Consider the following 26,582-nt stretch of genomic DNA (forward strand, 5'->3'; position numbering starts at 1 on the left):
TCGTGTTGGCACGTGTCCTGGCATGACACTGAAACCACATGCATAGTTAATTTGTTACCTGTGTCAGGGCTCAGATATCTCCCGGAAGGATAGATCAGTTCCTCCTTCATTCCACAACAGTCTTGGATATCTTTCCTACCCTTTTGCACTCACCTTGAGAGGGGCTTGCCCTCTCCCTCGTTATTACTATACCGGATTTGAAATACCGTGGAATTGCAAAAGAATTGGCTGCGTGGCGGTTGATCTCCTCGGAGAAACTTCAAAATGACGAACACATGTATGCGGTGTACAGATATCTTCTGAAACCTTTGTAATAAAGCACATAGTAATACACCATTGTAAACCAGCAGGCCATCAGCTAGAATTTTGAGAAATGTTGCAGTTTCCTAGTTTTGTTTGTCTTTCTAGTAAGTTTACTATATTACTATGATATTTGATCACTGTGACTGACATCATACAAGTAAGAAATTAATCAGGCTTTGTTTTTGACATAGCCTCATGTTCTATGGCACCCAGTTGTTAACAGAATGTTAAAAACAAACAGCAGTTTTTGAGGTAAAGTTATGCTTGGTCTTGATTGTAGTTTACAGATCTGCTTAGAAAACACTCATTCTTCAGAAGGTACCACCTGCAGTTTAACAGGTAATCCAGGACGACCTGAAACTGAATCCCCGCACTTCTTTCGTTAGCTTTTTGATTTTGAGCACATTACTTGATTTCTCCAGGCCTTGATTTTTTTTTTCACTCGTGAAGAAAGTGGAACTGGTATTTACTTTTTCTGGTATTTAAGTGGAGGTGAATCAGGCAAATTCTTAGAAAACAAGAAGACTCATTAAGTGTTGGCCATTTATTGTATTCATTATAATTATTGCTGCTTAAAATACATTATTATCATTAAATCTGGTAAATACCCAGCACAATAACCTAAATTACTTAACACAAAAAACTTAAATAACTGCTTCTATGCCCTCAATAAGGCACTCTTTTTTTTTTTTTGGTTCTTTTTTTCGGAGCTGGGGACCGAACCCAGGGCCTTGCGCTTCCGATAAGGCACTCTTAACAAGTGCCTATTTATAGAGTCCTAAATATCTTACAAGTGGGATGTGAAATACACATCAACTAGTAGGTTAATTAGTTGTTCTGTGTCATCAATTAAATATGTAGCTAATACTTATCAAGAGGAATGATTAAGTGTTCACTGAGCCCTAAAACCTTTTGCATATTTGGTGGAAATACTAATTTGTTAGGGATCATCTTTTCTAGAATGTTGTTAAAATTGAATAACTACAGTTTCTGTTGTTGATAATCCTTGCTACATTGGTCCTCCTATCGGGTTCCAGGGACCGATAGTTAATCACCTCAAAATATTCAATGGAAGTTTCCAGAAATAAACTGTTGATATGTGTTAAATCGTACGTTGTTCTAGTGGCATGATGCACTTGTGTGCCTTCCTCCTGTGTCCTCTCCAAGATGTTAATCATCCTGTTGTTCATGATACCCGTCAGCCCTTGTCTACATCTCAGTGTTGTGTGTGCTGCCCACTGCTAGTCAGCTCGTCGTCATCAGAACCACAACGCTTAAGTCCCCTATCTCAGTAATCATGGCTCCCAATCTCAAGAGTGATGATGTCATTTATTGGATATGCCACGGAGAAAGTCTAAAGTTTCTCCCTTAAGTGGAAAGGCGACATTTCTGACTGTATGAAGAACAACCGTGTGCTGTGGTCCTAAGGTCTCCAGTAAGAGTTAATTTTAACCCTTCAAATTGTAAACAAGGAACGGGTAACTGCACAGTTTTGCCCCTGCACCTCAAACTGCAAGTGGCTTAAGGAGGGCAGTATGTAAAAAAGCAGACATCTAAACCTGGTGTCTACACCTGACACCTGCGGCTGACAGGGTTCAGGTAGCCACTCAAGGGATCTGAGGTGGACCTGTCTATGTCTTCTGTCAACTTCAGCTTTCAGTTTCTTTAAACTATTTCTGTGTACTTCAAGGTACAGTGAATAATAACTGTGTTTATTTACTGATAAGCGATAAATGTTGTTTTCTTATATAGGAATGCTGTACTTTTTAATTTAGCAAAGTCATTGTATAGAATAAAAAGTTTGAAATGTTGCCAACTAATTGTAAATTCTATATTAAAACTAAATTTAAGTTCCTACTTTTCTTTGAAGGGAAGAGAACATGATCTTCATCAACGCTAGTAAGGGTTCTTCTAACTCTGCCTTTAATGTATTTTGTTTTATATTTAGTTTCGTGCAGCCCTAGAACATGGTAACGTCTCTTCTGTAAGAGTAACTGGGGCATGTTATGTTTGTCCTTCACGCATCCTGGTCCTCTTGGTTCCTTGCTGCTCATGACCTTGGCCTTTGTGTCCGTGTCCCTGCTACACTTGATTATGGGTGCAGTTAGATTTTTTAAAATAATTCTTATTTCCTCTTGCTTTTGTTTGAATGTGTTGATTTTATTCACTCCCCAAGGCTGCTCCACTATTTCTGAAAGGATTTAGTATCGCGTGTAGTGGTTTTGGGTGGGTACATTCACAGGTCGCCTCACAGAGCAGATGCCCTTTCTCCGTGCTCCCACCCTCTTCCTGTTCGTCCCTCTCCAGGTTTAGTCTCCACATGGTTGTCTCATTGATCTTTCTCATGAAATCAAACATGCCGACGTTGTTAGAATCATGAAGTTGTTCTCTTATTTATTAATAGAAAGGAGACTCTTAAAGTGTTTGGCTATTTATACTGGTCTTTGAACAGAGATTCACATTTTAATGGACAGTTTAAATTACCCTTTTTCTTTTTGTTTCCTTTCATTGGTGTAATTTGTTTTGTATAAATTCCAGGACTAGAATGGCTGAATACAGAAGAGCCTTTGTCGATTTACAGAGACCTGTGTGGGAAAGTGGTCATCCTCGACTTCTTCACTTACTGCTGCATCAACTGCATCCATGTGCTGCCCGATCTCCACGCCCTGGAGCGCACGTTCTCTGACACAGGTACCTGCTCTTTGATTGGTGTCTCACACACTGAGCACATAAGCACTGGAAGAGCATCTGGCTCTTTTACTCAAAGAGGACTGACCATTTGGCAAGACTGTGTGGTACTTCTAAGTGCGATCTGAATCTATGAATCACTGACTCCTGTCCCCTACCAGGTAGTCAGGTTGATCTGAGTCTGTGAGTGAACAGTGACCGCCTTCCTCCTGTGAGTCAGGTTGGCCTTCAAGATCTAGACTTCCTGACTTGCCTACCATATTCCACTAACCTGCCACGCTCGGTTTCCATGCGCTTTTTCATGAGGGGTTAAATTTAGTGATAATGGTTTGCCTGAGAACCAGAATTTAGGATTCAGGTTTTGTCTGTGGGTAAGAGCCTAATTTACTTTTGTCATGATGAGATACTTAGAAAAGTCTTTTTCTATCCCAGGCTTAACTAAATTTGTTCTATGAAAAAGTGAAACATCTGGCCACAATTTTATGCTCTTCTCAGTGTGGTAATACAAAGGTTTAAATTCTTAGCAGGAAATGTTGTTAGGCTCATTCCACAGTGGAATGCAGAATACAGCAGGTACTTTTCCCTGACCTTGTATCATTATGAGGTGATTCATTATAGTTAATGTTTTCTAAAGCCCACAGGAAATCCTCTTCCAGCATTAGGGCCTCTGGGTATGGGGAGATTATCCTAGTGTTTGCTGTCCAGGTAGGAAAGTAATCAGGTTTTTATTTTTTGTTGACTTCTTTCTAAAAATAACAAGAGAGTAAACAAATTGATAAAATGCTTTCATTTAAGTGTGAACTAGTCAGTACTCCTGGCGTCTATATGAAAGCAATATGGTTACTAATTTTGTGACCTGACGCTGGGTAGACCATGAGTACATGGAGGATCCCTAGGGACATACTTGAACGAGTCTGCTGGTGAAATCCAAACACACAATAGAGTCACAAGCTTTTTAGCTGTAATATATTCTATTTTAACAATATTAGCGAAGAGATTTATAAGAGACTAGGTGATCAGAATTGACGTGTACACATTTAAGGACTGTGTTTTATTTATTATGCCCTAATAGTATGTGCCTCTGTGTCTTACTCCAGCCAGCACATCTTTTAAGCATGCATTATGAATATGCTTTTAGGAAATATGCAACAAGTCTGAGTAAGATGCATTAAGGTGGAAAAATCCATTATTTTGTAAAATTAATGTATGTAAAAATTTAAAAGTCTTATAGAACCCTCTCCCCCAAAGAGTAGTAACTCACTTTGCCTGTGACACTTTATAAAGATTTTCCAGTGAAACAGAACCATCTAAACCCAGAACTAAGGAATAGTGCATGCGACATTAAAAATGGGCAGCAGGACATGCTCACCTTGCATGTGTCAGGTAAGCAGCAAAGATGCCAGAAGAAGTCGCATTCTTCCCCCACAGATAGGTTTATTGGACAGGACCTTTGATAAATATGAAAAGAGACAAAACGGAGAGATGGCTCAGCGGTTAGAGCACTGACAGGTCTTCCAGAGGTCCTGAGTTCAATTCCCAGCAACCACATGGTGGCTTGCAACCCTCTGTAATGGTTCCTCATGCTGTCTTCTGGACTGCCAGTGTATGTGCAGACAGAGGGCTCACATACATAAAATATATAAATAATCTTTAAACACATAAAAATGAATAAATAAAATGAGACAAAGATTGGTATGTTAACTCATGTTGTGAGACAAAGGTTGATATGTTAACTCATGTTGTGAGACAAAGGTTGATATGTTAACTCATGTTGTGAGACAAAGGTTGATATGTTAACTCATGTTGTGAAGTGTTCTTTAGGGCATTCCTAAGAATTCAGACTCTCTTCTTCCATTGAGGATGTGACAAAGTTGAAGACAGTTTTTTATTTTGTTTTGCTTGAGTTTTTGATAGACATAATAAAATTTTATTTCTGAGCATACTGTGTTAACAATCCTCATGTTGACCCCTAAGTGACTGTGTAGTTAGCTTAGTTGGTTGACACCACACCGGGAGAAAGCCAGTGCCCTCCTCCCAAGGCTCTGTGCCTTCTGCCAGTTGACATGGATTTTTTATTTTATTTTATTTTTTTACTGTCTCCGAAAAGCATAACACTTTGTAAGTAGAAAGGGTCCAGGAAGGTGGAGGAGTAGGAAGCGCAGAAATATCCTTCAGAGATAGTTCTGTAGGCAGACTCTGTCAGGGTGGAACTCTCATTCTTTTGAAGGCAAAGTTGCTGAATATTTTTAGCAAAGTCACAAGATAATTTAAAACTAAACCAAAAAGGCAAGGAAGAATAGCCAATTCTAAGAAAACATAAACCACGGAAACTATCTCTTTAAAAGATCAAATGATAGGTGTATGAGACTCTCTTAAAACAAATTAAAGGTGCTTATAGAACAAGAGGAAGGTGTAGAAAAGATGAAACAGTGCACAAGCAAAAGGAAAGAGCAGTAAAGAGGTAGGAGGACCTTTGACAACACAAAGCCAGCGCTGGGACTGAAGACTGTACCATCTGGAGTGGGCGATGGAGGCAGACTGAAGCAGCCAAAGACAAGACTCTGAGCTCAGAGCTAAGGCAGCAGAAACATGGAATACCATCACCTAGATCAGGTGCTTTGTAGCAGGGACTTTTAGAGAAGGAATGGCCAAAACCTGTCCCAGTTTAATGAAAGACATGATTACAAGTATCCAGCATGTTCACTGAACTCATAAGTGCAGTGGACTCAAAGAGAACCACACCAAGACTAGAATCAGTGCTGAGAGACAAGGACAGAGAACTCAGCAATAGGAGAGAAGGGGCTCATTGTGTTCAGAGAGCGTGAGGAGTTGGCAGTTCCCTCAGATGGTTGGGTGTGATGAGGCCAGACGCTGAAGGCAGTGGGCCAGTGTATTCTGATTTCTAAAGGAAGACTTTGTGCAAAATTTTGCAATTGCAAGTTATGCTTCACAAGTGAGAGAGAAAGGAAACGTAAAAGCTGGAAGCTTGTTAAGAGTTCTGCAGGTGGACAGGAACACATGCCATATGCTGGGAAGAAACGGGTAAGTAAACACACAGTAGTTAGAAAAACTACATTATCATAGCAGTGATGTTGTAGCTTGATGTCTGCAAGAATTAGTAGACAAATGTATAATAAAAGTTAGTCTAAAAGGTATCAACAGATTTGAGGGAAGAAATCGACAGTTCTGTGATAGTAGTTGAAGAATTCAATACCCATTCTCCATAATGAATGCAATATCCTGACAGAAGATAAGTAAGGAAATAAAGGAATTGAAAATACACAATAACGCAGCTAGATCTCCAACCTACATAGAACACCTCAGCATTGTCAGGACACACATTTCTTCCTTTCTTCCTTTTTCTTTTTTTAAAGTCTATAAAGGCAGGTTTATTGGGAAGCTGCTTTCAGGTGGGTTCACTGGTCCCAAAGGAGGGAGGCAGAGGGAAGGGGGAAGAGGAAGAGAAAACATGTACATGGAGCAAAGAAGTGCAGAGAGGGAGAAAGGTCACACATTCTAACCCAGCTAGATCTGCAGCTTACACAAAACCTCAACGCTGTAGGACACACATTTTGTTCAAGTGCACATGGATCATTTTCTAGGACAGAACATATATCAGGTCAGAGTGTTTTCAGTAGGTTTTAAAAGAATATTCCAAGTATCTTCTCTGTTATCAATTAAAGTTAGAAATCGATGGAAAGAAAGCTGGAGTGATAAATGGTTTGTAGAAATTAAACACATCTTTAAATACCCAATAGACCAAAATAGAGATTATATGACAATTAGAAAGTACTTAGAAACAAATATTTATGGCATAAGAAAGAAAGCTTATAAATACATTTAAAAAATATATCAAACTTACAGCATAAAGAACTAGAAAAAGAACTAACTTCTGTGAAATTAGCAGAAGGCACCAAACAGTGAAGGTTTGAGTAGAGAAAAACAGAATAGACAAAAGAAAAATCATAGAAGCTAAAAACGGATTTCTTGGTAATATCAATATAATTGACAACCTTAGCTAGATTACTAAAATCAGAAGTACAGGTGAAGCTATTACTACTCGTTCTGTTGGAATAAGGATTAGAAGAGCACATAGAATGGTGTGTTACTGATGAAACAGAAGTGTCTGAAAGCTCAAAGTCTACCAGGAGTAAGCCGTGAAGAGAGAGAAACCCCAACAGACCTTTATCTACTGCTGTTAGTCACTGTAGCCAAGTCACAGTAACAACCAGACTCTTACTGCAGGCTGAATGGAAAGGGGAAATAGACACACCCACTGGGGCTAGTACTCACCCCCAGGAAGGAAGGGAATGTTGACAGCTTTGAGGAGCCCTGAAAATACGATATTATACTAAGTAAGATAATCAGCCCCCCCCCTTACACACACACACACACACACACACACACACACACACATAGAGAGAGAGAGAGAGAGAGAGAGAGAGAGAGAGAGAGAGATTGAGATTCCACTGAAGTGAATTATCTAGAATAGTCAAACATAGAGATAGGAAGTAAAATGGTGTGGAAAGACTAATAAGGACTTACTGTGCAACGATTAAGTTTCAGGGAATTCTATTTGTAGGATCTCATTCTTAGCCCAGGCTGGTCTAGAGCTTACTGTTAGCCCAGGATGGCCTTGACTTTGTGTCTGGGATTTTCAGTTTTGCAAGATGAGGAGGTCAGAGATGGCTGGTGGTTAGAGATAGTTGTCTAACAGTATGATTGTACTTAGTTCTCTACTACAGTAAAGGATTGTTAAGGCAGTAAAATTTGTAGAAAATAGCATTTCTGAACACAAAACAGGCTGTGTGTGATGGTGTGTGCTGTAATGCCAGCACTTGGGGAGCTGAGATAGGAGTGTGACAAGTTGGAGGCCTTCTTCAACCATGGGGGGTGGGGAGGTGGGGAGAAGGGTTGCTTTAATCCTGTTTTTACATTTAAAATTAACATTATAAAGACAAATCTGTGCACTTTGGGGAAAATTCTGTTTGTTCCTTAGCATGGAATCCTACTGACCAGTGGGATCCATTTGTTTGGAATATAGACATTTTTATGAACCAACTGTAAACTTGAAATTGGCCATAGGGAATGTATTTATACACGAAAGTCAACAAATGCTACAAATCAGGAAATTTAAAAAATTTGATTTTGAACAGGTCCATCAAATTGAATCACTAGTTTGCTAGCATACTGTCATGGTTTGAATATGCTTGGCCCAGGGAGTGGCACTATTTGGAGTGTGGCCTTGTTGGAGTAGGTGTGCCACTGCAGGCTTGGGCTTTAAGACTCTCATCCTAGCTGCCTGGAAGTCAGTCTTCCACTAGCAGCCTTCAGATGAAGATGTAGAACTCTGAGCTCCCCCTGCACCAAGCCTGCCTGGATGCTTTCACGTTTCTCCTGCCTTAATGATACTGGACTGAACCTCTGAACCTGTAAGCCAGCCCCAATTAAAAGTTGTCCTTGTAAGACTTGCCTTGGCCATGGTGTCCGTTCACAGCAGTAAGCCCTGACTGAGACACACACACACCATGGGGTATCTTATTCTGAAACTGGTAGACTGTAGAGAAGCCGTTCTTAACTGCCGGGTCGAGACCCCTTTGGGGTCGCATATCAGATATCCTTCATATCAGTTTATATTACAGTTCATGACAGTAACAAAATTAGCAATGAAATGACTTTATGGTTTGGGGGTCAGCACAGCATGAGGAACGACATTAAAGAGTCACAGTGTTGGAAGGTTGAAAACCACTGCTGTAGACTAATTTGTGTTTCTGCATTTGTCTGTTTTGAATTCCGTTTGTAGAATAAATTTTTAAGTCTTGGAATATACTTGGGAAGTGGTCTCAGACTTTTAATTTCAAAGAAACATTGCTGAAATAATATGCTACTATATGAAAATCTCGGTAACTCAAAAGTTTGTGTATTGTCAGAAGATAATTCAATTCATGTTGAAAAGACATATCTAGAAATCTTCAAATGGTTCAAAAGTTCAGTAGATTGTCACCAGATTAAACTTGCTTTCTTATATTTTTGGTTGTGAGCCTATCCTTTAATGGCTGAGCCTTCTCTCCAGCCCTAAACTTGCTTTCTTACAGCTGGATGTCTTCCGCTGTCTGGGACATTTGTGAGCATAGTGCAGCAGTGTTGTTCCTGTCCTAATGGCTGCAGCATATTCTAAATCCCAGTTCACAAGACATGCTCAGCAGAATGAAGGATTTCTCATTAATTCAAACACCTTGACAGAGACTCTGTTTCAAACCCACTCTTGCCTGGCTTAGTGGTTCAACCTCTAATTCCATCACTCAGTAAGCAGGGGCTGGAAGATTATGAATTCTAAGCCAGCCTGGACTCCATAGCAAAACCCAGAGTAAATAAATAAATAAATCAGTAAGTAAATAACAGCTTTTAAGCTCCAGTCTGCAATAGTGACCAATATCATTTTTATAATAGCATATGAAAAACTATTTTAAGCAAAAGTAAATAATGCTCAATTGTAATGAGTCACTGATGCTTACATGTTTTAAAAGAAATAACTGTGCCCTGAGGTCATTAGTTCATAGGAATTCAACACAAGTTTGTATTAAATTGGTAACAGTCCCAGTGATGTCTGCTTGTTGCGTGAGCGTTCCTAAGATTTTAACTCCTTATGCTATTACCTCAGAAGTTATTGTTACAGTACTTATTTAGGACAATGGCTGGTATCACAGGGAAAATATTCTTAATTTATACAAAGCATTTTCTTAGGAAAGCTTCGCATATGTTAGTGTGATTTCTAGTTATATTTAATGCATAACTGCATCAGAGTTCTAGTTTGTTTTTTGTTTTTTCAAGGCAGTGTTTCTCTGTGTAACAGCCCTTGGCTGTCTTAGGACTTGCTTTGTAACCAGGCTGGCCTTGAACTTAGAGAGATTCACGTCCATCTGCCTCTAAAGTGTTGTGATTATAGGCATGCACCACCACTGCCTGGCTTGCATCAGATTTCTGTTTTAAAGCCTGAATATTTTGTTATTGCTGGGTGAGCACTAGTACACGTCATGCAGTAGGTGAGGCCTTCTCTGTTTCACACTTCACTCGCATTGAGGACTACACCTGAACTTTACAGTGAGAGTAAACCTTGAAGGGAAGTGAGTTTAGTTCACTTTGAGTAGTTTCCAAACCACCCTCAATGACAATGTAGAGAACCAGCCAGGTGAAGACTCAGCCTCAGATTCAGAGGAGCGTTGCCTTTGAGGCTCTAAGTGATTACAGCAAGGACACAAGCAGCATCGAGGAGAAGCTGTGCAGGAGCAGATGCGGGGAGACCAGATGCAGGGTGCCCGTCCTTTCTTGGTGGAGACACATGGCACACCTCCTCCAGCATGGGCAGAGACACATTTGGCACACTGCCACCCAGGGAGCTTCCCACCACTCGTTTGGTTCATTTCCCACGTTTTTAGTGGAGGTGCCCACAGGGGCAGCTGATTTTCTGTGGCATATTCTAGAACATCAGAGAATGTTTGTTCAGTGTAAATCACATGGTTTATACACAGTGCAGCCATGGTGAGCCACCGCATCTGTGCCGTCTGGAGTGGTGAGCCCTTCTTACACATAGGCCTCAGACAGACAGGTCTGCTGTGCTAACTCTTACCTGTATATGTGCTACATTCTCTTTTCTTTTCCCACAACCTATTTAGTTATCGGTCTGTGGTGTCCTTAAGTAGTTGAGCTCCTGTGAAAATATTGCTCATTTTATGGCATATTTTCTGGGGTTTAGTCTGACTTTTTTTTTCTTTCTGTCCCTGCTTCAACTTAATCTTTAGTGGTTTTGATTTCACCAATTGTCCAGTGTCTTCTGCCTATGGGACCCTTTCTCCCTTTGTTTCAGCCTACCTAGCTTTGCCCCAGGTCATCTATGATATTGTTGCATGGTGCTGGTGGTGCTGGTGCTGGTGGTGCTGGTGCTGGTGGTGCTGGTGCTGGTGCTGGTGCTGGTGCTGGTGCTGGTGTTGGTGCTGGTGCTGGTGCTGGTGGTGCTGCTGGTGCTGGTGCTGGTGCTGGTGCTGGTGGTGCTGCTGGTGCTGGTGCTGCTGGTGCTGCTGGTGCTGGTGCTGCTGGTGCTGCTGGTGCTGGTGCTGCTGGTGCTGGTGCTGGTGCTGGTGCTGGTAGTACTGGTGCTGCTGGTGCTGGTGGTGCTGGTGGTTCTGGTGCTAGTGCTGGTGGTGGCAGGGTATGTCTGGGTGAATGTGTATGGTGGCCAGAGGCTGCCTCCTCAGACTCCTCCTTAGTTTTTGGAGGCAGAGTTGTTTGTTGTGGTGAAGCTGGAGCTCACAGATTGGCTGGACTGGCTGGCCAGAGTCCCTGGGGTCAGCCTGCCTTCATCTCCCCTCTGCTATGATTGGGGAGCTTTTGTGCTCTCCTTTTACACGGGTGCTGGCTCTGAATTCACATCTTCTGCTTGAACAGCAGCAACACTTTGAGCCTTTTCTCAGCCCTCTTGCTTTTTTTTTTTCAGCTGGGGACTGAACCCAGGGCCTTGCGCTTGCTAGGCAAGCGCTCTACCACTGAGCTAAATCCCCAGCCCCTCCCTCTTGCTTTTTAATACTGTTATCTATAAGGTTCCTGTGCCTGAGATGATTTTTCTCTCCTCTTTTATTTTATAAAGTTATGCTTACCATTTAGGGTGCAGGTTTTACTTTTTTAAATGTATTCAAGAAGGCCTCAAATATTTTGTCCTTCTGTTTGACTAGATTATCATGTAGACTGTTGCTGAACACTTTCTGTTCCAGTGTATTCAATTGAATCTTAGTTACTGTTCCGTTGCTGTGAAGAGACCATGACCAAAGTAACTCTTATACTTAAAAGTTACTTAATGGGGGTCTCCTTACAGTTTTAGAGTCTTTACATGGTCCTCATGGCAGTAAGCAGACAGGTGTGGTGCCAGAGCAGTAGCCGAGAGATCTACACCCTGATCCATACACAACGGGCAGAAGCAGAGACATTGAGGCTGGTGTGACACACTGGCTCCAACAAGGCTCCGCCTCCTACTCCTCCTAATCCTTCCCATGCAGTTCCACCCTCTGCTGGCTGAGCATCCAAATATTTGAGCCTGTTGGGTCCATGTTCATTCAAACCAGCATGTTTCTTTGCAGGCTTTTGGAATGATTTGTTAGAAGTTATTTTGTTGCTGATGCTTTTGAAGTTGTCCTCCTTTCCTCCTTCCCTTTCTGCCTTCTCATTCCTCTTTGCTTTCCTCTCTTGTTCCTTTCATGCTTTTCATGTGTTGATCCTTATGTTGGAGTCGCAGAGGGAAGAAGCTTCTCATCCTAATTGTTAGGACCTAGGTAATGGCAAACTAGTTTAAGAAAAGTATTTGAATATTTTAAGACTTAATGCTAAAAAGTGAGAAAAATATTTGACAGTTGTCTATATATGAATCAATATTTGGACTGTGATATGAGATATACATACATACATACATACATACATACATACATACATACGGAGAGAGAGAGAGAGAGAGAGAGAGAGAGAGAGAGAGAGAGAGAGAGTGTGTGTGTGTGTGTCATCTTCCTTCTACTTACATACCAGTGCCCTTGACCTGTAAGGCGTTTAACCAAAGCCTTGTGGATACTGCTCACTATCTGTAATTACTGTAAGGCCCCTTTTTTCATTAGTAAGTGCTATCACTTACTAATTGTGGCCTTAAGCCACAATTCACTTGAGCCACTTTCAATTTGAGATATAATAGTAAGACTCTAGCACAGGTTTCTTTTTCTGTCTTAATGGATGATGAATAAATACGCATTCTTACCATAGATTTTATTTTCATTCCTTAAGTCAAAATCTCTCACCTTTTCACTGAAAAATATGTATGCCTTCTTCATTGACAAACATGAATTGCTAGCACTACTGTTCCTGAGCTTTAGGGCCATAATTAACTACAGTGTTGGTTACTTGAATACAGAACTAGTACAGCAACTGAGTGGCTAATGTGGGTAGTGGATTCAACATAGATCCCTTGAAAGGGGGATGTTAGATTTTAGATGGGCTGAGTGAGTCTGAGATTCCACTGCACTGCTTAGGAGGGTGTGTAGTCTAAAAACACGAATAACTGATTTCTGTGATTTCCTACTCCATAACTTTAGACTACAGTTGATTTTAGAACCAGAGAAAGATGGGGAAAGAGGGATTGTAATGAGTGATAGCCTAAGGAACCAAAGGACACTCAGATTGCTGCAGCACCTTGGGAGAGGGAAGAGAGGTGGAAGATCGGGAGATGCTTCTGCAATGACACTTGATCTTCTTACTAAGAAGAGAGGGATTTTTTGCAAGATGGTGATATAGTCATGTTTCTGTGTTTTTAAGAGATCAGTCTGACTTAGGGAGGTAACTCATTATGGATAAGACAGGTATCGAAATCTGCAAATGCCAGGGTCAACAGAGTAATGATCTGCATGTGGCAAGATGGCAGTCAGTTCAGCATGACTTTGCTAGTGTTGGTTCAGACTCTAGAGTCTTGACACCGGACAGTTTATTTAGACATATTTAAGTAAAGAATGGTTTTAGAAAAATGCTTCCTGGTAACAACTGACTCAATTCCATGTGCACAGTAAAGCATCAAAACTGTTTTGTACTGTATGTGTGACCTCTTTTATGAGATGGGAGAACCTGGTGTGTCCTGGTCATACAGATAGCAGGAATCAAGTGGGTTCTGTTGACTGAGGAAAGTGTTCAAGGTAAAGGTACAGGGGGAGGAGTCTGGGCAGGGGCGGGGCTTCAGATGTGGCCTGGTCCTACAGGTAGCACAGATAGATCACCAGGCTATCTAACTGATCTACTCCCAGCCTTCTGTGTGGAAAACAGGTAGAATTTCCCCTTGAGACAGTCCTGCATGTCTAACATTCCTGATTTCCGTGGTGCTTATCTGTGAGTACAAGGCTCTCATGCTTGCTATAGGTAGGTATAGCAGGTCTGTAGAGAGACTTCTGCTCTGAGACGGGGTACAGGCTGAACAAGTAGGGGTAAGAGGAATGAAATGAAGGCACCCCATGGGTTATTACAGAGACACTCTAGCAATCTAATGTAGTTGGATGTACAATAATGCAGTTCTATAACTAAACACCAAAGAGTGCAGATTGGGAGGGACTCTCATGAGGGCAGTTTGAAGTATTGAAGGATCTTCAGTACTTGCTTTTCACTTCCCTTGTAACTTCAGTTGCACGTAGAACAGAGGTCTAAATGCTGACCTTGACTTTGAAGGCCACTTCCGGGTGTTTGTTCTCGCTTCTCAAACTTCCATCTTCTTTGCATGTGCTGTTTCCTCCCCCTGAATCTCCTTCACCACTCTCTTTGCCTCATTTCAACTTCTCATCCTTGCGGTGTCACCCCATTCATCATTTCTTGGGGAAAATATTGGGGGAAAGTATGTAGGAAATACCACCGTATATTTTGATTTAGATTATTATAGCTATATAATATACATAAATAAACGGGCTTAACTTATAAGCTCTTACTTGAATTTGGCGACTTTTGAATTATTACTGTTATTTATTTCAGTGTTTGCATTGTCCCAGATCTAACCAGTGTCTTGCCCACCAGCTGCCTCCTGTGCTCACGCCATTTTTGGAGTACTTCCTTCTCACAGCAGAGTATTTCTAGTTCCTCCCGCACTTTCACAGCCCATCCCGAAAGTTACCATTTCTCCAAGGAGCTCATGGCTCCTAAGCTGTCTTTGTTTTTTGTTTAGTCTTAACAGTTATCGAGGCTGTCTTTCCAACTGCCTCCACCAGAAGTTACAGTGTTCATTTGAAGGACAGGGGATTCATGTGCTGCTCCTTGTATTTCATTTTAACACCCTTGGCATCTTTGTAGCCTTGGGGTGTGTGTGTGTGTGTGTGTGTGTGTCTGTCTGTCTGTCTGTCTGTCTGTGTCTCTGTGTGTGTGTGTCTGTCTGTCTGTGTCTGCGCCCGGGTGTGTTGGGGGTGGGTATAACAACATGGTTTTCATGGATAGGTTTGTCATTCATGCACCTGTTTCTTTAGCTGCTCTGCCTTGTACTTTATTTCATTTCTTACTACTTTTTCTCTTAAATAGAATTTTTAAAGAAAAAATAAAATGCAATAGTTTTGAAAGAAAAGTAGTATAATTCTGAAGACTTAGAACAGAAACAGAATGACCCTTTGGTCCTAGTAAGAAATACCCAATACAAAATGTTTGACAGAGATTTGGATGTCCTAGTTATACTTACCTTAAATGTTCAGGGAGGAGAAGGATGGAGAAGTGTTGCTTTGGGACAAGCATCAAATACGCAAGCAGGGTGTGGTTTCCCTCAGATGGATCCCCAAAGCGAAAGAAGGAAGTAAATGGGACAGTTTAGGATCCAGTATGAAGGATGGAGAGTTACAGCCAGCACTTCCTCCACACGTGGTGTCCATAAATGAAACGATACAAAAAACAGCTGTCAGAAGAGGGAGCTCTCAGGTTAGGAACCTGGCTTCCAAGATGATAATAAGGTGGGCACATCCATAAAAAACTGCAGGAAAGAGAATGTCACTAACAGTCAGACTTGACAACTTCCTTACTGAAGTAATGTCTTCAAACAGCATTTAAGACTAATGAAAACCAACTTGGGTCAGAAATATTAAAATTAAAAAGAAAAAGAAGAAATGGGTATTGATTGAATTTGAGAAACAAAAAATTCAAGATATTAGAAATGAAATTAAATTACAAGATGTCCAAGGGAGGATAAATTCATGTAATAATGGAGTGGGGAGAGTGCAGTGAAGCAGAGGGGAGCTTTCATCCGATCTGGGTGAGTAGGGAAGCTGCCATGGATGGATGGAGATGCCATACGTGTAGATGCAGAGCAGAGATCAAAACAGCACTGTCAGTAGAGGTGCATGTGATGGTCAGGCTTTGTTCTGCAGAAACAGAACTGATCAGGTAACAAAGGCTGAGGATTTCCTGTAGGAGCTGACCTACCTATTGAATCGGGAGCTGGCTGACCAGTCTACATGGTTTAGTACCTGTTGCTTCCGTTTAGTATCTCAGTGGCAGATGGAGCCTCGGATATAGAAAGGGAAAGGGAAGAAGGACAAACTAGAGCCCCTGTCAGCTCTGTCTTATTTAAGGAGTGGCTAGCAAGTGCCCTTTATTGTGGAGCTAACATTCCTGGACCACGGAAGGGGGTGGGGGGGAGAGGTGGGATGCAGGTGTAGTCTGGTTCCCTGGTGTTCCTCCCAGCCTGCTGAGGCTTTGCCTGCCCTTTGTGGTTAGCCTGGCTCACTCCTTTCACCTGTCTCGTGGATATGCTCCAGTCTCCTTTAGCTAGATGACCCCATTTGTATCTGCATATTTATTCAGGCGAGCAATGTGCTATATCATGTATACTAGGTTACATCCTCATATTTCCCAGCGTGACGTAGTTGTGAAGTTTAATGCTGCTAATTTCTTTTGGAATTTAGAGGGGTTTTTTTGTTTTTTTGTTTTTTTTAATTTGAAAGATCGTGGTTAAGTTAGGTGAGATTTCACTGTGTACTAAGTACTAGGCTAAGTATGTACACAAATCATTCCTTCATGCACTTAACCTTGGGAGTCATTCAAGATTGCTTCCCCATTTCACACGTGAGAAGACTGATAAAAAGTGAGTAATTTGGCCAAAGTCTCAAATCCTCCCACTTCTGCCCACTCCCACTCTTCCACTTTGCAGGTATTTGCTCCTCGTGATTTTCCTGGGTATCCATGGCTGTTTAACTGTGCATCTCAGCAGTTTGGTTAGGAGCTGGTAAGACACACTTTCCTCTATTAGGTCTGATGCTGTGCTGGCCTGGAGTTACGTACACTTCTACTGTAGCCACAATTAGAAGATTAGGCATTATTCAAGTGCTTGCTTTGCCCTGATTTCTTCTCTTTTCCTTTTGGATTCTTGTAACTCCTTAGATGTTCTAAGCTATTAAGATGTTGTTCTGAGACGTTGCCTGAAGAAGTGTCTATTTTCCCTCAGTCCCCCTGAGTGTATCCTTTCTCTGACCTGATCTCTGGGCTCCCGCCTTTTTCTTTGCCACCTGTTTGCCAGTGAATTCATTCAGTGTCTTTGTTTCAAGTAGGTGTTTTCAGCGCTGACATCTTTATTTAGTTTTTCTTTTACAGTCTTATCTCTTTGCTTGTTTCCTGTCTTTTCATTCATTTCATTTGTATTTTTCTTTTACTTCATAGAATACAATTTTATAGCTGCTGTAAGTCTCTGCTGATTAAAATTATTTTGGCATCTAGCTCTTGTTTATTTTTTATTTCCTTTGATAATAAATCAGACACCCTTGTTTATGGTGTTTGTTTGAGGCAGGTTCTTACTGTGGCTCTGAGTGACTGAGGACTGGTTTACTATTCTTTGTGAAACAGTAGTTTGTGACTATCTACAAGACATTGGATATGTGATGTGTGGAACTTGGGTTCTGTTGAAGTCCTGATAGATAAATTTAGCTTTGTTTTAGTAGACATTCAGCACAGTTACTTCTGATTATAAATTCCCATCTTTTAAAAAATTATTTTTGGGGTTGGGAATTTAGCTCAGTGGTAGAGCGCTTGCCTAGGAAGCACAAGGCCCTGGGTTCGGTCCCCACCTCTGAAAAAAAGAACCAAAAAAAAAATTATTTTTAACGTATGCATGTGTGTTTTGCCTGTGTGTGTATGTGTGTGTGCCCCACATGGATACAGTGCTTCCAAGACCAGAAGAGAGCACTGAATACTCTGAACCCAGAGTTGCAGACCAGGGACCCAACCTGTATCCTCTGTGAACGGAGCAAGCTCCTAACCACTGCACCACCCCTCCAGCCCCCTCCTCATCTCCTCTTCTCAGTAATTCAGTTCTCAGTGCTCAGCATTTGCTATACTTTGCTGGTCCTGCTGCTGGTCCTGCTTTCTGTGTGTGTAGTTTAGAGAAATGCAAGTTGATGCATGAGTATTTTCACTTTTCCCCCTACTCTCCAGCTTCCCTGGCTCTCTGACCAGAATGCAATGGGGTTTCAGCTGACAGAAGAGCTTCTCCTTGGTAGCACTGGCCCTACCTTTCTGTGATATACCTTCCCATGGTTGAAATCTTCCACTTTCTTTAAAAGCTTTACCCAAAAACATAGAGTTCTAATCCTGCACATGAATTTGATCCTGTGTGTTTAAATGTTAAAATTATCTGAGATTTAGATTTATCAGTTTTGTACATACATGTTTAAATACAATTAAATACATGAGCGCAGTTGTTTTTTAATCTATAGATTTTTATATTAATGAGCAAATGCTAATGTATGTATTATTTTCAAGTTTTCATAATGTTTAACATACACTTTTCTTTTTCAGATGGCCTTCTGATTGTCGGTGTTCACTCAGCTAAGTTTCCAAATGAAAAGGTCCTGGACAACATCAAGAGTGCTGTCCTTCGGTACAACATCACCCACCCTGTGGTTAACGACACAGATGCTAGCCTTTGGCAGGAGCTTGAAGTCTCCTGCTGGCCAACACTGGTCATACTGGGACCCCGTGGAAACCTGCTGTTTTCTTTGATTGGAGAGGGTCACAAAGATAAACTGTTTTCATATACATCTATTGCTTTAAAGTATTACAAAGACAGAGGACAGATCAGAGATGGAAAAATTGGGATAAAACTCTTTAAAGAGTCTTTGCCGCCTTCACCATTGCTGTTCCCTGGCAAAGTAGCCGCAGACCCTACTACTGGTCGGCTGGTGGTAGCAGACACCGGGCACCACAGGATCTTGGTTCTTCAGAAGAACGGGCAGATTCAGTACAGTATTGGAGGTAAGGTTTGCTTCTAATCATGCTGCTTATTGATCAGTATGTAGTATATTTTTCAGTTTAAAAACAGCTCAATATAGAAAGGCAGCCTGAATTGCCATCTGACTTTATCACCAAGTTATTTTGTTATTTAGTCTGTGTGTCCAAGTTAATCTCCCTCTCCTCTTCAGAACAAACAAAACCCAGAAACTTCATGTCAAAAGGAGGAAATCATTAAGTTATATAATTTCTTAGGTATATTGTGTGTTTTATCTTGTTTTTTAAGAAAAGTGTCACATTTATTTGTTCATATAAATATATACCAAGATTTTAGGTCAGTGACATTTTAAGTGGGAATTTCATGTTTTCTTCTCTAACAAAATATGTCCATATAGTTTTCTAGACATGAACTCAGGACAGTGACCAAGAAACTTGATATTTACCCTATAAAGTAAACAGGCTAGGGTTCATACGTATATTTACTTTTCTCTTGCTTCCCCCTTAAGAACTAACGGATACATCTAGACCCCTCCCCTTTCTTGCAAGCGCAGGCCATCTAGTTTTATAGCTCTCTGCCTTAGATGAGATCATGCCTCTAGCTTCTATCTGCATGAGTAGTAAAATCTCCCAAGTCCATTCAGACTAATCTGCTCATCTGGGCTGAACTGACAAACACAAATTAGTCAGAGGGAAAGCCACCCCTTATAGCCACTCCCACTTGATAGCACAGGACACACTACATAGATTAAACGGGGTCCGGAGCCATTGCTCATTGTGTGTGCTAAGATGTTCTCATCTCATGTGTCATTGTTTATGGTTTTTATTGGAGTATGCGTTGTTGTGTGAAGCTTTCAGTTTTTGGTTTGGGCTACATGGTATTTTCAATTTGAACAGTTATGACAATTGTTACTCAAAAAATGTCTTGGAATTTTGGTTTTGTGGTTTTGGTGTGTGCGGTCTATGCATGCTATGTGAGCCTGTGTGCTAACAAATGCACAGAAGCCAGAGGTTGACACTGTGTGTCTTCCTCCATTGCTTTCCGCCTTATCCTTGGAAACAGGGTCTTCAGTGAACATGAAGCTGACTGGTGTGGCCAGGTTTGCTGCCCACTGAACTCCAGAGATTTGCTTGCTTTGCACCACGTTGTGTTGCTGTCGCTCTTATTAAGATAGCGTAACTGTGAAGTCCTAGGTGGTCTCTGTAGATCAGACTGCCTCAGCTCACATAGACTTGCTTCCCGGGAGTAAGGGCGTGTTTTGCCGTGGTTGGCTTCTTGTGTATGCTGGCAGTCCAAACACAGATCCTTGTGATTGCACGTCATTACCCGAGGAGCCATCTTCCCACCCAGATTTTAATTGCTGTAACATTCAGAGTGATGTAGGTAAGTGCTCTTCTTTTTAACAGGGTCTTATATATACTTCTGGTTGTCCTGTAACACTCTGTGTAGTTCAGGCTGCTCTGGAGCTCAGAGAGATCCACCTGCCTCTGCCTCTGCCTCTTGAGCTGGGATTAAGGGAATGTGTCACCATGCCCAGCCCAACAATATTCTTATGTATATGAGTACACTGTCACTGTCTTCAGACACACCAGAAGAGGGCATCGGATCCCATTACAGATGGTTGTGAGCCACCATGTGGTTGCTGGGAATTGAACTCCGGGCCTTTGAAAGAGCAGTCAGTGCTCTTAACCCCTGAGCCATCTCTCCAGCCCACAATATTCTTTTTAAACAAAAAACAACAGCAAATGGTATTTTCAAGTATGCCTCTAAAAATACTGCTAACTCTTAGTATCTTCTTTAACTTGGTGGTCTTTAGACAGAGCCTCTGTCTCTGTCTCAGGCTGGCCTGGACCTCACTGTATCCCAGACTTACTGAATTCACAGCAATCTTCCTACGTCCAAAGTGTTAAGATTACAAGCATATGCCACCACACCCACCTAATATTATTTGTTACGTTTGTTTGTTTGTTGTGTGTTGGGGAGTAGAAGGGTGCTTGTGTCTTCCTGCATAGAAGTCAGGACAGCTCTTAGGAGTCAGCTCTTTTCCTTCCATCGTTATAGGTTAGAGTCAGACTCTGGTTGTCAGGCTTGGGAGCAAGCTCTTTTACTTGTAGAGCCAACTTGCTAGTCTCCCTAAGTTTTACAATAGAATGTTTTGGTCACATATTTTCAGGAAATACTGATTTCCTAGGACCTATCAGATTTGGTCAGGGGTGGTATAGTATTGTCAGGTTGCTTAGGCGAGTTCCTCTGGCAGTGTCTCGTGGAGAGTCAGATGATGGCTCTGCTCAGCACTTGCAGGTCTCAGCTACCAGTGAGTCTTCCCACCCCTTATTCTTCTCTGCGTCAGTAACAGTGACGGGGCAGACCACATCCCTGGCTTCCTTCTAAGCACACCGCCTGCACTTCTTGTCTTCATCCCTACAGGACTTTAATCAGGGTGTTATTAGGTATTATCAGTTCTACTCTACAGAAGTAAAACTAAGATATAAGCACGTACTCAGATCTCTAACTGGAGAAAGTTAGAGCTGGGAGTTCATGGCACCTGCATGCACTCCCTAGCCCTCTTCCTACTGTGTAAGACAGTGGGTGTTTGCAAAGCAGTTTCTGAGTGCTGCCCAGAGGCCTGAGGAGCAGCAGTTGTACTGACTGTGTTAAGCTGTGGGTTCTTGGAGCTAGGCTGTTCCAAAACTTGAGAGGCCATCCATTAGGCCAGGGTGACTTTACCTGTCTTAGAGTATGCACTGCTTAGTGACTGAGAGAGCCAGTCGGAGGGAGTGTCACCCTGGGCTTCTTGTCTTAAGAAGACAGGATGGCTCTCAAGGTGTGGGACTATTTATAACAGTTCGATTATGAGTATTTTTCTAGGGAAGGAATGTATGTATAATTTCATTTTATAGTCAGATTAGTCTGTTGTCCAAAATTGTTTTTAAAAAAATCATCCCTTTTGGGGCTAGAGAGATGGCCTGGCATTAGGGGCACTTGCTCTTTCAGAGGGCAGTCATTGATTCCAGGAGCTCTGATGCTGGCTTCTGACCTCTGTGGGGATCAGCACCCATGGTGCTTGTCACACATGCATGCAGGCAGCACACGCGTAAAATAAGTCAGGTTTAAAAATTATCCTTTTAGCTGCTGTATGGTTAAAGTTATTTTTAACTTTCTAGTATAGGTAACAGGTCTTTAAAAAGCTTTCAAAATTATTTTCTGCTGTATACGCTACTGAAGTGCACTAAGAACTATTACAGTATAAGCCCTGTCATTACCCAAAGTAGATAGAAACAGAAAGAGAGAAAAATAGCAAACATTTTCATTTTAAAATTCTTTTAATTATTTAATTTTTTACGTGTATGATGTTTTGCCCGCACTATACTTGTGTAGTGTCCTCGAAGGCCAGAAGAGGGCATCATGTCCTCCAGGACTAGTGTTCCTGAGGTGCCATGAGGGTGAACTCAGTCCTCTAGAGAAGGAGCCAACACTCTAACTGCTGGGCCATCTGTCCAGCCCCACATTTTCATTTTAAAATAGAAATACTGAAATACTATGTTATTTATTTTTAAAAAAATCCCAGCATTAAATGCAAATTTTAAAATCATTTATTTGGAAGATATTATTTTGAGTTTCTTTTTTAATGTGAAAAAAAATCTCATGACTGTCTTGTCTTTTAGGACCTAATCCTGGAAGGAAAGATGGGGTGTTTTCAGAGTCGTCTTTTCATTCTCCACAGGGTGTAGCTATCGCAGATAATGTCATCTATGTGGCCGACACTGAAAACCACCTTATAAGAAAGGTAATCTCCAGTCTAAGTTAAAGTTTTAATAGTTATAGTCAAGATACCCTGATGTTTATCAGGAGTCCAGGGTCATCCTTGGTTACATACAAGTTGGAGGCCAGGCTGGCCTACATGAGACCTGTATTAAGGACAAGAAAGGGTAGGAGGAAGGGAGGAAGGGAAGGAAAAAAGATGCATTAAGGTTTCAGAGAAATTTCCTGTCAATATACTCTTATACAAAGTTGGACTTCAAAGACTATTTCTAGAGAATTTTTTAAACAAATGGAATTTATTAAAAGTCTTTTGTATGCTTAATTTATTCTGTCTTAGTCACAGGAATGATATGACTGTCATATTCCATTATAGATAAACCTAATTCTCTTAAACATTTCCTACCAATACTGATTTTGACTACAGTCTACCGATTGTTAATTATTGTCAACTTGAACAATAACTAACCAAAGTGCATATGATCTCCCTTGTTAGGTAATCACAGTGCGTCCAATACTTCACTTTTATTCAACACTGACATTTGTCTTTACTTGACAGTCATCACACAGTGCACATATAATAGCAAGGATGTATCTAGAATGTGTAATAAAATCTTGGTAAAGGTATTGTATTTTCTTTGCTGCCGAGTAGGATCTGGCCTGTTAAATATCCAATAGATATTTGTTAAGTATATTACAAGTTATATATATTTAATGAAACATTTTTGTGGATTTATTTTTATAAATATATATTGTGACTTAAAGAATTAAAGAAGATGTGGGATTTTTTGTTGTTGTTTGTTTGTCTTGGGAACTTCTAGATACTTAAATATGCTGATATACTGTTGCCAAGATAGGGAGGACACTTATTTGGATACTAAACCTAATTTATGCAGAACTTTGTTAACATTGCCGTGTGTCGGTTATAGAAAAATGGTATGGTTTTAATTACTGGGCTCTTTTTTTTTTGTTTTTTTTTTTTTTCTTTTTTTCGGAGCTGGGGACTGAACCCAGGGCCTTGCGCTTGCTAGGCAAGCACTCTACCACTGAGCTAAATCCCCAACTCCTGTACTGGGCTCTTAAAAGTTGGTTTTTCTAAATAATTTTTTAAATTTAATTAATTAATTAATTTTTTACTTATTCACTTTACATCCTGCTCACTGCCCCATTCCCAGTCACCCTTTCCATAATCATTCCCCCACCCCTGTTCTCCCTCCCCTTATCCTCTAAGTGGATGGGGATTCCCCCTGGGTATACCCCAACCCTGGCACTTCAAGTCTCTGTGAGGCTAGGCTCTTCCTCTCCCACAGAGGCCAGACAAGACAGCCCAGCTACAAGAACAAATTCCACTTATAAGCAACAGCTTTTGGGATAGCCCCTCCACCCCCTCCAGTTGTTTGGGACCCACATGAAGTCCAAGCTGCATATCTGCTACATATGTATGGGGAGGCCTAGGTCCAGCCCATCTATGTTCTTTGGTTGTTGGTTCAGACTCTGAGAGCCCCAAGGGTCCAGGTTAGTTGACTCAGTTGGTCTTCCTGTGGGGTTCCTATTCCCTTCGGGGCCTGTAATCCTTCCCCCTATTCTTCTATAAGAGTTCCCAAGCTCCATCCATTGTTTGGCTGTGGGTGTCTGTATCTGTTTGAGTCGGCTGCTGGGTGGAGCCCCTCAGAGGACAATGTGTCCCTGTCTGCAAGCGTAATAGAGTGTCATTAATAGTGTTAGGCATTGGTGCTTGCCCACAGGATGGGTTTCAAGTTGGGCTGGTTATTGGTTGGACATTACCTCAGTCTCTGCTCCCCAAGCAAGTAAAAGATCTGTATGACAAGAACTTCAAGTCCCTGAAGAGAGAAATTGAAGATCTCAGAAGACGGAAAGATCCCCCATGCTCATGGATAGGTAGGATTAACATAGTGAAAATGGCCATCTTACCAAAAGCAGTCTACAGATTCAGTGCAATTCCCATCAAAATTGCACCCTAATTTTTTATGGACCTTGACCGAACAATACTCAATTTCATATGGAAAAACAAAAACCCCAGGATAGCCAAAACAATTTTGAGCAATAAAAGAACTTTGGGAGGAATCACCATCCCTGACCTCAAGCTGTGCTATAGAGCAATAGTGATAAAAAAACAAAAACAAAAAACAAACAAACAAAAACCTGCATAGTGTTGGTACAGAAACAGAAACATTGATCAATGGAATCAGATCATAGAACCAGAAACAAACTCACACAGCTATGGACACTTGATTTTTGATAAGGAAGTCAAACAAAGAGTCTTTAACAGATGGTGCTAGTCTAGCTGGATCTCTGCATGTAGAAGAGTGAATTGATTCATGTTACCCTACACAAAACTCAAGTCCACTGGGATCAAGAACTCCAGCATAAAACTGGATACAGTGTAGCTCATAAAAGACAAAGTGGGGAAGAGCCTCGAATGCATTGGTACAGGAGACAACTTCTGAGTGTTCACCAATGGCCCAGGCTCTAAGATCAACAATTGATAAATGTGACTTCATAAAATTGAAAAGCTTCTATAAGGTAAAAGACACTGTCAATAGGACAAAATGGCAACCTACAGATCGGGTAAGGATCTTAACCAACCCTACATCTGACAGAGGGCTAATATTCAAAATTTCCAAAATGTCAAGAAATTAGACATCAACAACCCAAATGGGGTATAGAACAAAGCAGGGAATGCTCAACAGAGGAATGTTGAAGGGCTGAGAATCACCTAAAGAAATGTTCACAGCCCTCAGTCATCAGGGAAATGCAAATCAAAACAGCTCTGAGATTCCACCTCACACCAGTCAGAATGGCTAAGATCAGAAACTCAAGGGGCAGCAGACATTGACGAGGATGTGTAGCAAAGGGAAGACTTCTCCATTGCTGGTGAAAGTACAAACTTATACAACCACTTTGGAAATCAATTTGGTAGTTTCTCAGAAAACTGGGAATAGTTTTACCTCAAACTCAGCTATACCACTCCTAAGCATGTACCCAAAAGATGCTCCAACATCCCACAAAGACATGTGCTCAACTGTGTTCATAGCAGCTTTATTCCTAATAGTCAGAAACTGTGAACCTAGATGTCCCTCAGCTGAAGAATGGATAAAGAGTAGTTTTCTCTGGGAGTTATTTCTGTAATTGTCAGAGTTACAGATGTCTGATGATTCACTGCAGTAGAGAGACCAACCTCAGAAATGCTTGTCCTTCATGACTTGTGCCCTGTTCTCCTGCTTCACAACTTGGAGTTTTCGAGTGTTGGACAAGGTGCTGCATTCATGCCTGTTCATTGAAGTAGTGTAACCACACAAATACTGGGTTTCTACAGTCAGGGTCCATTCTGAGTGACGTGACTTAAGTGTGTTGTTCCTTCCTTTTTCTTCCGCACAAATAGTTACTGTATTTTATCTTGAAGATCGTGTTTGCAGAGGTCTAAGCTCATTACCCTCTTACATTCACACACAAAAACATCATCGCTCCACGTACGCCCTCCCTTTGTCTAGAGTAGTTTTTTTATTAACCTATAGATCTCATGTCTCCTTTTCCTCACTCCACGTGCCATTCATTTCCTCACCTGAGCCAACTGTAGATGACCACTTTAATATGCTATCTGTGTATGACCCTAAGTATCACTGTCCTGTACACATGGTCATCTTAGTGACTTTAACGTGGCACATACTAGGAAGTTCACCCATTGAGTATAGAACTCACTAGTTTCCAATCAGTTTAGCAGGCTTTGCAGTCATAACTTTACAGTGTTTTTAGAATATTTCAGCTCCAAAATAAGAATTGTCACACAAAGATAATTACCTTTCCCATTTTTAGGCAATCAGTTGCCTATTGATAGGCCCTTACTGGGCTTTTTACATGAGTACAGAAGAGTCCTGTAATAGATGATTTCTTCTTCAATCTTGCTTGATATTGTAAGTTCCTCTGTGAGGTAGTATGTGGGTAATTCATTCCTTTTTACTACTAGAATGAGAGGAACAAATTGAATACGGGCATGACAAGTCATCTGTAACTAGCCTTCTAAGACATTGTGTTTCAAACACTCTGTGTGTTCTGT

The 26,582-nt window shown here is 41.2% G+C and overlaps 1 protein-coding gene across 9 annotated transcripts in view; it reads left to right on the forward strand.

The window, feature by feature from the left end:
- Nhlrc2 (NHL repeat containing 2) overlaps positions 1-26,582 on the forward strand; it is a 60,733-nt gene that overhangs the window by 1,222 nt on the left and 32,929 nt on the right. For all 9 annotated transcript variants that reach the window (XR_010066447.1, XR_010066446.1, XR_010066448.1 and 6 more), the window contains exons 2-4: positions 2,842-2,994; positions 18,319-18,774; positions 22,414-22,535. Coding sequence is in view for 2 of the 9 variants with exons in the window: in NM_001107444.2 (NP_001100914.1) it covers positions 2,842-2,994; positions 18,319-18,774; positions 22,414-22,535 (731 nt within the window). In the remaining 7 variants the exon portion in view is untranslated. The remainder of the gene's footprint in view (positions 1-2,841; positions 2,995-18,318; positions 18,775-22,413; positions 22,536-26,582) is intronic.

This window comes from Rattus norvegicus, chromosome 1, assembly GCF_036323735.1.
Source record: "Rattus norvegicus strain BN/NHsdMcwi chromosome 1, GRCr8, whole genome shotgun sequence".
NCBI lineage: Eukaryota > Metazoa > Chordata > Mammalia > Rodentia > Muridae > Rattus > Rattus norvegicus.